Source organism: Vipera berus (assembly GCF_964194415.1).
Source record: "Vipera berus genome assembly, chromosome: 2".
Taxonomy (NCBI): Eukaryota; Metazoa; Chordata; class Lepidosauria; order Squamata; family Viperidae; genus Vipera; species Vipera berus.
This window is the reverse complement of record NC_138203.1, coordinates 279,866,124-279,880,740: the sequence shown is the minus strand read 5'-3', so window position 1 is coordinate 279,880,740 and position 14,617 is coordinate 279,866,124. Positions and strand designations below refer to the sequence as shown.

Sequence of the window (14,617 nt, the reverse complement as noted above, 5' to 3'; positions counted from 1 at the left end):
GACTAGAAGGCCTCCAAGGTCCCTTCCAAACTCTGTTATTCTGTTAAGTGCAAAGCAGCCTTCCATCCTTCCAAGGTAGGTAAAATGAGGACCCAGATTGTTGGGGGCAATTAAGCTGACTTTGTAATAATGCCGCTTGGGGGTGTGTGTGAAAGCCCTAATAAGCAGGCATATACATAGAATGAAGGCTACTGCTAAGCTTGTAAGCCGCCCTGAGTCTTCGGAGAAGGGCGGGATATAAATGGAATTAAAATAAATAAATAAATAAATAAATAAATAAATAAATAAATAAATAAATAAATAAATAAATAAATAAATAAATAAATAAATAAATAAGCCATCCTTATAGTGTCATCATAGCTTTGAACAATTATTAAATCAAGGACTACCCGTACAAAGGGGTCCAATCTTTGAGAGGTCCCTGACGATCTGCCTTTTCTGTAGATGCTTTTTCATCCTTTGGAACAGCATTCCACTTGACGTCCGTTTCTATTGCTTCAGGTTTCAGCCACACAAAAACACAGCTTCTTGGAAGAGGATCTGTTTTGCTTTCAGGCAACGGTCATGACTGTAGCCAGGCATCTCAAACAAAGCAGCCTGCCAAGCAGCCTATTTTGAAAGATGAGCATGCAGAACAATAGCCCAAAGTCGGCCTTTGCTTTTGTGGTTGATTTTAAGGCAGACTTTGATATTTTGAGATCTATTTGATGACATTTTTCACTCAGTCCTCTGGATTTGTGACTAAGGTAGTATTTCTCAACCATGGCAACTTGGAAAAGAAGGAATGGAATGGAATGGAATGGAATGGAATGGAATGGAATGGAATGGAATGGAATGGAATAGAATAGAATAGAATAGAATAGAATAGAATAGAATAGAATAGAATAGAATAGAATAGAATAGAATAGAATAGAATAGAATAGAATAACGTCACTTTAAATGTACACTAAGCGGCATACATTAAAATGAAATTTCATTGCATACAGCTCTCAAAGGGTAGCCACCCTTTATACCCTGTATAAACATAACTATATAGGGATGCAGTGGCTCAGTGGGTTATCACGCTGAGCTTGTCGATCAGATGGTCGGCAGTTTGGCGGGTCGAATCCCGGGTGCCGCGTAACAGAGTGAGCGCCTGTTACTCGTCCCAGCTTCTGCCAACCTAGCAGTTCGAAAGCACGTAAAAATGCAAGTAGAAAAATAGGGACCACTACGGTGGGAAGGTAACAGCGTTCCGTGCACCTTTGGCGTCTAGTCATGCCGGCCACATGACCACGGAGACGTCCTCGGACAAGCACTGGCTCTTCGGCTTTGAAACGGAGATGAGCACCGGCCTCTAGAGTCGGAAACGACTAGCACGCATGTGCGGGGGAACCTTTACCTTTACCTTTAAACATAACTAAAATAAAATAAGAATATGCCCCCCCCCACACACACACACATATGTCACTCGGAGAAAAAAACTAGGGGTGATATAATACCAGTAGCAGTGTTCCAAAATCTAAGGGACTGCCATAAAAAAAAAAGGCATCAACCTATTCTCCAAAGCCCCTGAAGGTAGGACTAGAATTAACGGATGGAAACTGATCAAGGAGAAGACCAACCTGGCAATCTATGCCTTCTGGCTTTCCAAAGGGTTAAGCCTACAGAGCTGGGCTTCCTAGAAAGGAAGGGGGAGTGAATGGGGGGGGGAGCAAAAGCTTCTCCTTTTTTGCTGCAAAGGAAGGGGTGTTTTCTTGTTAATTGCTTCATAGCTGCAAAAGGCCAAGAGGAACCAGAAGAAGGTACTATGAAAAAAAAGCAAAAAAATCGAGGGAGGGGAGGATGGAAGGGGGGTGGTGGTGCAAAAATGGGAAGGAGCTTTCTCCAAAATTAGGGGGAAACCCACTGCGTTTAGTCGAGACAAGACTTTTCTTCCCCAAATTATGCAGGATTTTTTTCTGCATAGATCCCAGGCAAAGGCGCTCACGATCCAACAAAAGAAGAAACCAACGGCAGGGAAGTGGTATAAGGTCTAATAATAATAATAATAATTAATAATAATAATAATAATAATAATAATAATAATAATAATAATAATAAAGTTGAAAGGGACCTTGGAGGTCATCTAGTCCAACCCCCTGCTCAGACAGGAACCCCTCTACAATTTCGGACAAATGGCTGTCCAGTCTCTTCTTAAAAACTTCCAGTGTCAGAGCATTCACAACTTCTGGAGGCAAGTCGTTCCACTGGTTAATTGTTCTAGCTGTCAGGAATTTTCTCCTTAGTTCTAGGACAGGGGTAGGCAACCTCGGCTCTTTTATGACTCATGGACTTCAACTCCCAGAATTCCTGAGTCTCAGGAATTCTGGGAGTTGAAGTCCATGAGTCATAAAAGAGCCGAGGTTGCCTACCCCTGTTCTAGGAGGTTGTTTCTCTCCTTCATTAGTTTCCATCCGTTGCTTGAGCAGGGGGGTTGGACTAGAAGACCTCCAAGGTCCCTTCCACTAACTCTTGTTTATTTTGTTAAGCCTTGCCATTGTGTCCACGTGTCCTACCGTTTACCCATCATCCTGGGCTCGGTGGGTGTGGCACCTTAAGCACACCTTAAGCAGATGTGAGGACTTGTGACTAAGGTAGTATTTCTCAACCATGGCAACTTTGAAAAGAATGGAATGGAATGGAATGGAATGGAATGGAATGGAATGGAATGGAATGGAATGGAATAGAATAGAATAGAATAGAATAGAATAGAATAGAATAGAATAGAATAGAATAGAATAGAATAGAATAGAATAGAATAGAATAACGTTGTCACTTTAAATGTACACTAAGCAGCATACATTAAAATGAAATTTCATTGCATACAGCTCTCAAAGGGTAGCCACCTCCAATTTACCCTGTATAAACATAACTATATAGGGATGCGGTGACTCAGTGGGTTAGGACGCTGAGCTTGTCGATCAGATGGTCGGCAGTTTAGCGGGTCGAATCCCGGGTGCCGCGTAACAGAGTGAGCGCCTGTTACTCGTCCCAGCTTCTGCCCACCTTGCAGTTCGAAAGCACGTAAAAATGCCAGTAGAAAAATAGGGACCATTACGGTGGGAAGGTAACAGCGTTCCGTGCGCCTTTGGCATCTAGTCATGCTGCTAAGCTTGTAAGCCACCCTGAGTCTTCGGAGAAGGGCGGGATATAAATGGAATTAAAATAAAATAAAAAAAAATAAATGCCGGCCACATGACCACGGAGATGTCCTCGGACAAGCACTGGCTCTTCGGCTTTGAAACGGAGATGAGCACCGGCCCCTAGAGTCGGAAACGACTAGCACGCATGTGCGGGGGGAACCTTTACCTTTACCTTTAAACATAACTAAAATAAAATAAGAATATGCCCCCCCCCACACACACACATATGTCACTCGGAGAAAAAAACTAGGGGTGATATAATACCAGTAGCAGTGTTCCAAAATCTAAGGGACTGCCATAAAAAAAAAAGGCATCAACCTATTCTCCAAAGCCCCTGAAGGTAGGACTAGAATTAACGGATGGAAACTGATCAAGGAGAAGACCAACCTGGCAATCTATGCCTTCTGGCTTTCCAAAGGGTTAAGCCTACAGAGCTGGGCTTCCTAGAAAGGAAGGGGGAGTGAATGGGGGGGGGAGCAAAAGCTTCTCCTTTTTTGCTGCAAAGGAAGGGGTGTTTTCTTGTTAATTGCTTCATAGCTGCAAAAGGCCAAGAGGAACCAGAAGAAGGTACTATGAAAAAAAAGCAAAAAAATCGAGGGAGGGGAGGATGGAAGGGGGGTGGTGGTGCAAAAATGGGAAGGAGCTTTCTCCAAAATTAGGGGGAAACCCACTGCGTTTAGTCGAGACAAGACTTTTCTTCCCCAAATTATGCAGGATTTTTTTCTGCATAGATCCCAGGCAAAGGCGCTCACGATCCAACAAAAGAAGAAACCAACGGCAGGGAAGTGGTATAAGGTCTAATAATAATAATAATAATTAATAATAATAATAATAATAATAATAATAATAATAATAATAATAATAATAATAAAGTTGAAAGGGACCTTGGAGGTCATCTAGTCCAACCCCCTGCTCAGACAGGAACCCCTCTACAATTTCGGACAAATGGCTGTCCAGTCTCTTCTTAAAAACTTCCAGTGTCAGAGCATTCACAACTTCTGGAGGCAAGTCGTTCCACTGGTTAATTGTTCTAGCTGTCAGGAATTTTCTCCTTAGTTCTAGGACAGGGGTAGGCAACCTTGGCTCTTTTATGACTCGTGGACTTCATGGCTGGCTCAGGAATTCTGGGAGTTGAAGTCCACGAGTCATAAAAGAGCTAAGGTTGCTTACCCCTGGTTTGGGGGATCCAGATGTGGGATGATAACTGGACCATCTTTTTTCCAGCTATGTGCACTCCAAAGGGACAAGAAGAACCATCATCTCCCTTTAGCTATGGATGATGGGTCTTGAAACCCACAGAATTAACAAAAGATTTCTCTTTGCCCTTCACAAAAATTGCTAGCAATGAAACCTATTGCTTGGCCTAAGTTCAATTAGCAATCTAATTAGCAAAAGGCAATTGCCAATGTCAGTGTCACTCAACCTTGGCAACTTCAAGATGTGTGGATGTCAACTCCCAGAATTCCGCCTAGCCAGTCCTGCTGACTGGGGACAACTGGGAGTTAAAGTCCACCCTTCTTTTAAAGCTGCCAAGCCCAACTTACCTCACGAGGGGGGGGGGGGAAATAGGTAAAGTCCACTAGATATAGACTGCCATCGATTCCCCAAGAAAAAGCAGATTTTTACATACAGTACTGTAACAAACTGGATAGACATCCTGCTGCAAACAACACTGCACAAATCAATATATTCTGAGTGTGGGTTAGTACACTGCATGTATTTCCTAGAACAGGGGTAGACAACCTTGGCTTTTTTCCTGACTCGTGGACTTCAACTCCCAGAATTCCTGAGCCAGCCATGCTGAGGGGAAAGGGAGAGGTTTCCAAGCTGAGCCATGCTGGCTCAGGAATTCTGAGAGTTGAAGTCCATGAGTCATAAAAGAGCCAAGGTTGCCTACCCCTGGCCTAGGCCGCTTTATGACTCGTGGACTTCAACTCCCAGAATTCCTGAACCACCCAGGCTGAGGGAAAAGGGAGAGGTTTCCAAGCTGAGCCATGCTGGCTCAGGAATTCTGGGAGTTAAACTCCACGAGTCATAAAAGAGCCAAGGTTGCCTACCCCTGGCCTAGGCCATTTTATGACTCGTGGACTTCAACTCCCAGAATTCCTGAACCACCCAGGCTGAGGGGAAAGGGAGAGGTTTCCAAGCTGAGCCATGCTGGCTCAGGAATTCTGGGAGTTGAAGTCAACGAGTCATAAAAGAGCCAAGGTTGCCTACCCCTGGCCTAGGCCACTTTATGACTCGTGGACTTCAACTCCCAGAATTCCTGAGCCGGCCATGCTAAGGGGAAAGGGAGAGGTTTCCAAGCTGAGCCATGCTGGCTCAGGAATTCTGGGAGTTAAACTCCACGAGTCATAAAAGAGCCAAGGTTGCCTACCCCTGGCCTAGAATGTGGGATATAGGTAACTAGATACTGGCTTGCGAAATAAGCTCTAGATTAGCAACTGTAGCTTGCATGGCAGGGAATGCTGCATTTAATCTGGTAAACAACTAAATCACCCAAGAGACCCCTTGTCTATCTTACTGTATAGATGATCCTCAACTTATGGCCACAACTGACATTTGTTAAGTGAGTTTTGCCCCATTTTACGACCTTTGTTGCCACGGTTGTTAAGTGAATTACTGCAGTTTTGTGGAAGTTAGCAACACGGTTGTTAAGTGAAGCTGGCTTCCCCATGGACTTTGCTTGTCGGAAGGTCGCAATAGGGGATCACATGACCCCGGGATATTGCAACCGTCATAAATAGGAGTTAGTTGTCAAGCATTTGAATTTGGATCACGTGACCAGGGGGGAGGGGGAGAGAATGCTGCAATGGTTGTAAGTGTGAAAAATGGTCATAGGTCACTTTTTTCAGCACTGTGGTAACTTCAAATCTTCACTGAATTAACTATTGTAACTCAAGGAGCGCCTGTAGTCTCAGTCGCCATGGATAGATACGTGTGTGTGTGAATATATATCACAGAAGGATGCGTTTATAAAGAAAATGATTTTCTTTGTTTCACCATACATGCACTACCTGACATCCAGGATTCTGAGTCAACCCATCTGTTGGCCTCTAACTTGGGTTGGGTTTTCCTCTGCTTTCCAAACAGGAGTTCAGGAGAACGGTGTGGCTTGCGAGAACTTAATTTTGGAGATTCTTACCTTCCAAGGATGAAAATGGAAGAGAACCCCTTCCCAGTCTGGCCAAAAGAAGAAGACCCAGAAGAGGTCAGAGAAGCTCTTGGTGGCCTCCAGAAGGTCGTTGCCCTCAAACCCCAGGCAAAGAAGGAAGGAGAAGGCCCATGTCTGGAGTCAGTGCATTCTGAGCTGATTGGACACCTTCCACAAAGGACGATGTCCCATTGGACGAAAGAAGAAGCAAGAGCGGGCGTAACAGGTTGCTGGGATGCCCAGTTGCAAGCGTTTCTGAAGAAGATGGAGCCCCCTTGCTCCAGCCGGAGATGCGCACCCTTGGCAAAGGAGCCCACCACCCCATGGGACAATGCCAAGGCATTCTTGGATTCCTTTGAGGAAGTGGACAAAGCTTGCCAGTGGCCCAGGGAGGAATGGGTACCCAGGCTTTTGCCAGCTCTCAGTGGAGAGACCCAACATGTCTTTGACAGAATGGTGGCCAAGGATAGGCTGGATTACAGGAAAGTGAAAGCGGCCATCTTGCAAGGGGATGCTCTGAAGAGGGAGAAGCATCGCCAGCACTTCCGGCATTTCTGCTACCAGGAAACCGAGGGACCTACTGCAGCGTACAATCAGCTCCAAGACCTTTGTCACGGGTGGCTGAAAGTGGAAAGACACTCCAAGGAGCAGATCCTGGAACTGTTGATCCTGGAGCAATTCCTAGCCATCTTGCCTCTGGAGATCCAGCGTTGGGTCTGGGAAGGCAAGCCGGAGACTTGTTCCCAAGCAGTGGGCCTGGCTGAAGAGTTCCTTCAGTGGCAACAAGAGGCTAAGGACCGCGATGGAAAGAAGGTGAGAAGGTGGGACTTTGGTTTAGAAGGTGGTAGAAGTTCTCCAAGGGATACGGTGGCTCAGTGGGTTAGGACGCTGAGCCTGTCGATCAGAAGGTCAGCAGTTTGGTGGGTCGAATCCCGAGTGCCGCGTAACAGAGTGAGCGCCTGTTACTCGTCCCAGCTTCTGCTAACCTAGCAGTTCGAAAGCACGTAAAAATGCAAGTAGAAAAATAGGGACCACTCCGGTGGGAAGGTAACAGTGTTCCGTGCGCCTTTGGCGTCTAGTCATGCCAGCCACATGACCATGGAGACGTCCTCGGACAAGCGCTGGCTCTTCGGCTTTGAAATGGAGATGAGCACCGGCCCCTAGAGTCAGAAACGACTAGCACGCATGTGCGGGGGAAGCTTTACCTTTACCTAGAAGTCTCCACCTTGGCCAAGAAGCTGAGAGATAATTGTTGAAAGATATCTCCCTTGTCTTGAGCTTTCTGCCTTAATTAGAGCTTGGGATGTAGAGTTGCAGTAATGAAGTTGGTGCAGGCTAAGTCAAAAGAGGCAAGTCAAAGGGGATGAGAAGTTGAGCAGAGAAAAGGTTATACTAATGATAACCAGACGTCAAATAAAGGCTGTTGTAGCTGCTTCTACTTCGCCAGGCATTCTGGAGAACCAGCCCAGCCTTGATCCAGCATCTGTTGAGTTCCTCCTACTCCAACGTCACTCCTGTGTTTGTTTTCTCCTTGGCTTCGGCTTCAACTGGCTAATGTATTGGAATGGCCAGTTGCCAAATGCCCTCTCTCAGCATTCCCCTTTGGGCTGTTTTCCAGATGTTTGGGACTAGAAGCCCCATCAGTCCCAGAGCAGCCAAGGTTAATTGGGGTTGTGATTCAAAGTATCTGTGAGACACCACTCAAGACATCTCCATGCTATTCATTCCGAGTAAACGTGTTCTCCAAATGCAACCAAAAACAGCAGCAACCTTACATGAAAGAAAGATTTTATAGGCTTCAGAAGAATCCAAGATTCCCAGTGAGAGAGAAAGGAAGATATACAGTAGATAGATAGTTAGATTGATGATAGATGGATGATAGATGATAGATATGGGTGGATAGATGATAGATGGATAGATATGGATGGATGATAGATAGATAGATAGATAGATAGATAGATAGATAGATAGATAGATAGATAGATAGATAGATAGATAGATAGATAGATAGATAGATAGATAGATAGATAGATAGATAGATAGATAGGATTAGTAGGGATAGACAGACATAGATTTAGTAGAGATGAATGGACAGACAGAGACAGACAGACAGACAGACAGACAGACAGACAGATAGATAGATTACTAGGTAGAGATAAGACTAGTAGGGATAGATAGATAGATAGATAGATAGATAGATAGATAGATAGATAGATAGATAGATAGACAGACAGACAGACAGACAGACAGACAGACAGACAGACAGACAGACAGAGACAGACAGACAGATAGATAGATAGTAGGTAGAGATAAGATAGACTAGTAGGGATAGATAGATAGATGATAGTAGGATTAGTAGGGATAGATTTAGTAGAGATGGATGGATAGATGATAGATAGATTAGTAGGTAGAGATAAGATAGACTAGTAGGGATAGATAGATAGATAGATAGATAGATAGATAGATAGATAGATAGATAGATAGATAGATAGATAGATAGGATTAATAGGGATAGATAGATTTAGTAGACATGTATGGATAGACAGACAGATAGATTAGTAGGTAGAGATTAGATAGATAGATAGATAGATATAGATAGATAGATAGATAGATAGATAGATAGATAGATAGATAGATAGATAGATAGATAGATAGATAGATAGATAAATATGGAGAGAGAGAGAGAGAGAGAGAGACAAATAGACAGAGATAGATAGATGAGAGCGAGAGATGAAAAGGGAACTCATTGGCAGACAAATCCAATGCCGTCTGGGAATAAATATCTACAGCCTGGGTTAGAGCACTATCCATGTGGCAAAGGACACAGCCATCACCTCCCAGCCCAGTTGTCCTATCCTAAAGCTGTTCCTCTCTGCCGATTCCAGGTCAACATCAAAGAGGACTCTGCGCATTCCTCCGGGACCGGCCAGGCTCCCACTGAGACGGACCAGAGGCAGCTGCATGCCGAAACTAAGCGGGAAGATGGTGAGGGAGACGCCAGGCCTTTTGATCAGAAGGGGGGCCTCTGTTAGCTTCCGTGAGGCCCCTGGCTGGGCTAACCTCGGTTGCCAGCCATCGACTCTGTCTGATAGAACGTCAGAATCTTTTGTCCTGTGGCCGGAAGGGCGGACGTTCAGTGGTGTACAGGTAGTCCTCGACTTACAACAGCTCATTTAGTGATGGTTCGGAGTTACAACGGCCCTGCAAAAAGTGACTTATGAGCATTTTTCGTACTTATGAACGCGGCAGCCTCCCCAGGGTCACCTGATCAAGATTTGGACGCTTGGCAATTGTTTTCATCTTTATGACGGTCGCGGCGTCCCGGGGGTCCCGTGATCCCCTTTTGCGGCCTTCTGACAATCAAAGTCAATGGGGGAAGCCATATTCGCTTAACGACCATGTCACTAACTTACCAGCAGCGATTCGCTTTTACTGTGGCAAGAAAGGTCGTAAAATAGGGCAAAACCCAATTAACCACTGTCTCGCTTAGCAGTAGGAATGTCAGGTTCAATCATGGTCGTAACTCAAGGACTACCTGTATGAATTTGGGGGTGGGGAAGGAGCAGGGGGCAGGCTGCTGGTCTAAAGGGCAGATTGTCCCATCCACTGGAAAAGCATCTCCTCAGAGGCCCTCTGATCTGCCTTGAGCTAGGCTGAGGGTTCAAATTTGAGCTTAAACCTGAAGGTTAATAATAATAATAATAATAATAATAATAATAATAATAATAATAATAATAATAACAACAACAACAACAACAACAACAACAACAACAATAATAATAATAATTGTCATCGGGGCACTGGGAACTATGTCCAAAAACTTTGCAAAATACATCAAGAAATTGTAGCTTCGTGCAATAACTCCAGCAAAGCTACAAAAAACTGCGCTACTCGGAACATCTTACATTTTAAGGAGATAGCTGGTTGATACCTAGGATGCTGGCAGCAACCCGTGTCAACCATTAGTGCCAGTCAATTTGAGTGTTCAGTTGGCTGAGTTTCGTGCTTTATAAATAAAAGCTTTATAATAATAATAAAAGGGACCTTACAGGTCATCTAGTCCAACCCCCTGCTCAGGCAGGAAACCCTATACCAGTGATGGCGAACCTTTTAGAGACCGTGTGCCCAAACTGCAACCCAAAACCCACTTATGTATCGTCGGGTGGCGGGTGGGCATGGCCCATTGGGTGGGTGTGGCCAATCGGGCGGGCATGGCTGCGGTGGTAACGGCAGACTGGGTGGGTCTAAAAAGTTCAATCAATCAATTCCAACTTTGCAAGATTGAATTTTTTTTTTTTTTTTTGCACATGGCGGTGGAGGCCTAAAGCGAAAAGGTTTTAGAAAACCCAGCTGAAGGCCTAGGACTGGGACGATGGCGCGTGGGCCCACAGAGAGGGCTCTGCGTGCCACCTGGGAGCTAGATATACCATTTCAGACAAATGGCTGTCCAGTCTCTTCTTTAAAAGTTCCAGTGTTGGAGCATTCACAACTTCTGGAGGCAGGTTGTTCCACTGATTAATTGTTCTGTCAAGAAGTTTCTCCTCAGTTCTAGGTTGCTTCTCTCCTTGATTAGTTTCCATCCGTTGCTTCTTGTCCTGCCTTCGGGTGCTTTGGAGAATAGCTTGACTCCCTTTGTAGATGGCCTTATGTAATTGTCACTAAAACAAGCAAGGGTGGGTCCTTCCTCTGAGGCACAGCTTCTTCCGCTGTTTTAATCTCTTTCTTTATTGCAGGGGGGGAAATGAAGAGTGAAGATGATCGGGATCCCAGTGCGATCCCTTCAGAAACCAGCCCTATCGAAGTACTCAGAGAAAACCTATGGAAGCCGGGTGAATCGTGCAGATCTGAGGAGAAAAGGAGTGAGGTCACCATTTCCTGCCAGGATGAAGATGTCCCTGAAGTCATCATTCCGGGACAAGCAACGGAAGAGAGGAAGAAACGGTGTCTGGGAGCCCCCTGGAGAAGCCACCTCGGGGAGAAACCCAACAGGAGCCCAACTTTAGAGAAGAGTTTTCATTGGAGTAGAAACCTTGCCGAGTATCGGCTCCTCGATTCCGGCACGAAGCCCTACAAGTGCTTAGAATGTGGGAAAGGTTTTGGCCAAAGCACCCAGCTGACCTCCCATCAGAGGGTCCACATGGGGGAGAGACCCTACAGCTGCCCCAGCTGTGGCAAGACCTTCAACCAGAGCACCAGCCTGATTCAACATCGGAGGATCCACACCGGGGAGAAACCCTATCAATGCTCCGAGTGTGGGAAGAGCTTCCGCCACAGCACCAGCCTGACCTCGCACCAGAGGACCCACACGGGGGAGAAGCCGTACAAATGCTCGGATTGCGGGAAGGGCTTTTGCAACCAGTCGGGCCTCATCAACCACAAGACCATTCACACAGGGGAGAGGCCACACAAATGCTTGGAGTGCGGGAAAAGGTTCAGCCAGAGCACTCACCTTACCTCGCATCAACGAATCCACACTGGCGAGAGACCGTATAAATGCTCGGACTGTGGCAAAACCTTTTGCGATCAGTCAGGGCTTGTTAAACACCGGAGGATTCACACGGGGCAGAAGCCCTATAAATGCCTGGCGTGTGGGAAGACCTTTAGCCAAAGCACCAATCTTATTAGACATCAGAGAATCCACACAGGAGAGGAAGCCGACAAATTAACCTCTCTTTGTGAGGCCACAGTTGCGTTCCAGTTTCAAATGCCGGCCATTTCTAAGGCTTAGTCCAGGTGGCCCTTGACGTACGAGCACAACTGAGCCCAGAATTTACATCGCTAAGTGAGTTTTGGCCCATTTTCTTTGGCAGGTAGTCCTCGACTTACAACTATTTGTTTAGCGACCATTCAAAATTACAACACCGCTGGAAAAAATTGAGAGTCTATGGAGATTCTTAGTCACCTGGGTCACGGTTGTCCCAAAGGTGCTTTTTCAGGAGGAAATTGGACTTTCTTGTGTTTTCTTTCAAGACGTTTTGCTTCTCATCCAAGAAGCTTCTTCAGCGCTGACTGGATGGTGGGGAACGGAAGGATTTCTACCCCTTGCAGACAGCTGGTCGTTTGCATCCAAGATGGCGGCGCCTTGCTTGGCTGCGGTTGCTTCAGTTCTCAAAAGTGTGGGGGTTAGGGAGGGGAAAGAAATATGTTGTATATAGTATGTTTTAGGTGTGTGTCATGTATGTGTTTCACTTTGAGAGCAGGCAACTGAATTTCATTTTGGATGTGTGCCGTTGTGCCCACAGTAAAAAATGACAATAAAAATGATCTCATCTCATCATCTCATCTTATCATCGGAGAAGCTTCTTCAGCTCTGACTGGATCGTGGGGATTGGAAGGATTTATACTCCTTGTAGATAGCTGGTCATTTGTCTTCTTTTAGAGAGTCGTTGTAGCTACCTGGAGGTTTACCTGTGTCCTGAGGGTCACCTGAGAGGTGCAAATGGGTGTGGAGCCTTCTTGGAACCGTTGAAAGGACTGTGTTGTAGACTGGAGATAGATGAGGTGGTATCCCTCCCCCTCTGTTGAGAGAGGGAGCTGTTCAGTTTTGACATAGACGGCCTCTTTGACCCCTCTTTCAAACCAGCGGTCCTCTCTGTCCAAAATGTCCAAAGCTTCTTGGATGAGAAGCGAAATGTCTTCAAAGAAAAATAAGAAAGTCCAGCTGCCTCATGAAAAAAGTACCTTTGGGACAACTGTAACCTGGATGAGTGAGAATCTCCGTAGACATTTAAATGAATGGTTGTAAATTGAGGACAACCCGTGCTGGAAGACACTCATTACGTCTCCCTTTGCTTTCTCTTCGTTAGCACATTTCTCTCAACGGTTCTTCGGAGTAGATTTCCCCAATCTTTCCGGCTTTGTCGACTGGCGGGGGGTGGGGGGGGTGGCAGGTAGGAGATGGTTGTGCGTAAGCATCCGGGCAAGCGCGCACACACGCAGCTCCACCCGTTCCTCACACAAATGGAACACATGCACTCGCATGCTGCTTGGGCAAGTGAGGATTCGTGCACTTGCAACTTCCACGGCCTGGTTCCAAACTGCTCAAGTCCCGGTAGTGGGCCTCGGCCCTGGGGTTGGGGACCTGTGGTTCAGAGGACTTGGTTTTCCCACCATTCACAATCCCCTTTGTGGCTCTCCTCCCGTCTCTCCAGGATCTTTCCCTCCCCCTTGTTGTGATTCCGTGCCAGCCTGTGATCTCGGTAGTTGAGTCTGGGGAATCAGAGGAGGAGGAAGAGGAGGGGCCTGGAGACTCGGAGGGAGACTCTGATGAGCTGCAGGACTTACAAGCTAATGAAGAGGCTGGTCCTTCCACTCCTGATCAAGCTGAGAGCCAGCTGTGCTGGGAAGCTGAGTCGGATTCTTAGGAAGCACAGCTGGAAGACCTCAGAGACGCACATAAACGTAGACAGGTCACATGAGTAGGACAGAGGGAGGCAATGGGGAGACTCCAGGGGAGGAGAAAGCAGTGAGAAGTCATGCCTTGGGGGGCTGCGTAACAAAAAGGGAATGTGTGGGCAGGGCTGGTTGCTGGAGGCAAACGTTTGCACAGAACTTCAGTGTCAAGAGATCATGGTCTGTTTATTTTGCCTGTGAGTTATTTCCTGTTTGACTCAAGGTCAAGCTCTCCGTTGGAAAAGTGTTCTGTTTCTTTTGTTTTCTGGGACAATTATCAGGTCTGTAACTCAAATAAAAAGGGTTTATTTTTCCCGTCTACTGTTAAAAGAGGGGTTGTCTTTGTGAAGTAACAAGGACGTACATAGGCGGAGACAGAACACCCCTTGTGTTATAATGATCACAACTGGCACGTCCTTCCAAATAAGTTTTGAGTAATGTGGTATAAAATAGACTGATCAGTTCTCACAATCTCAACACCTTCTTTATGACCAGTCTCATTAAATATGATGGTACTTTTTTTAAAAAAAAATAAATCTTCTGACCAGGATGTGCGGTTGCAACTGATTTTTTTGTGCAGACAAGAACACACACCAGAGCAAGAGTAACAAGAATTTTAATCTAAAAATGAAACACCACAACCAGTGATCTTCACAGTATTTGTCTTTCTGTCTGTCTCTCCATCACACTTGTGCTTGGTGGCCATTTTCCTTAGTGACCATTTCGCTTCCAATTTAAGAAATGGATTATGGTTGCTAAATGAGGAAAGGGTGTGTTTACTTCTTTTGATATAGCCCAAGATTGCATTGGCTATCTTGTCAACTGCAACACGCTGTTGGCTGACGCTTCATTTACATCTTGGTAACCTTAAATATTTATTATTTATTTACGTTTATTGGCTGCTCAA

The 14,617-nt window shown here is 45.7% G+C and overlaps 1 protein-coding gene across 1 annotated transcript; it reads left to right on the top strand.

Moving 5' to 3' along the window:
- The first annotated feature begins 3,682 nt into the window (after positions 1–3,682).
- LOC308661180 (uncharacterized protein) lies at positions 3,683–14,260 on the top strand. Its single transcript, XM_081316015.1, has 4 exons — positions 3,683–3,731; positions 6,258–7,131; positions 9,204–9,303; positions 11,052–14,260. Exons 2-4 carry the CDS (start codon positions 6,319–6,321, stop codon positions 12,044–12,046), a joined length of 1,908 nt encoding a protein of 635 aa, XP_081172141.1. The 5' UTR covers positions 3,683–3,731; positions 6,258–6,318; the 3' UTR covers positions 12,047–14,260.
- The last annotated feature ends 357 nt before the right edge of the window (positions 14,261–14,617 follow it).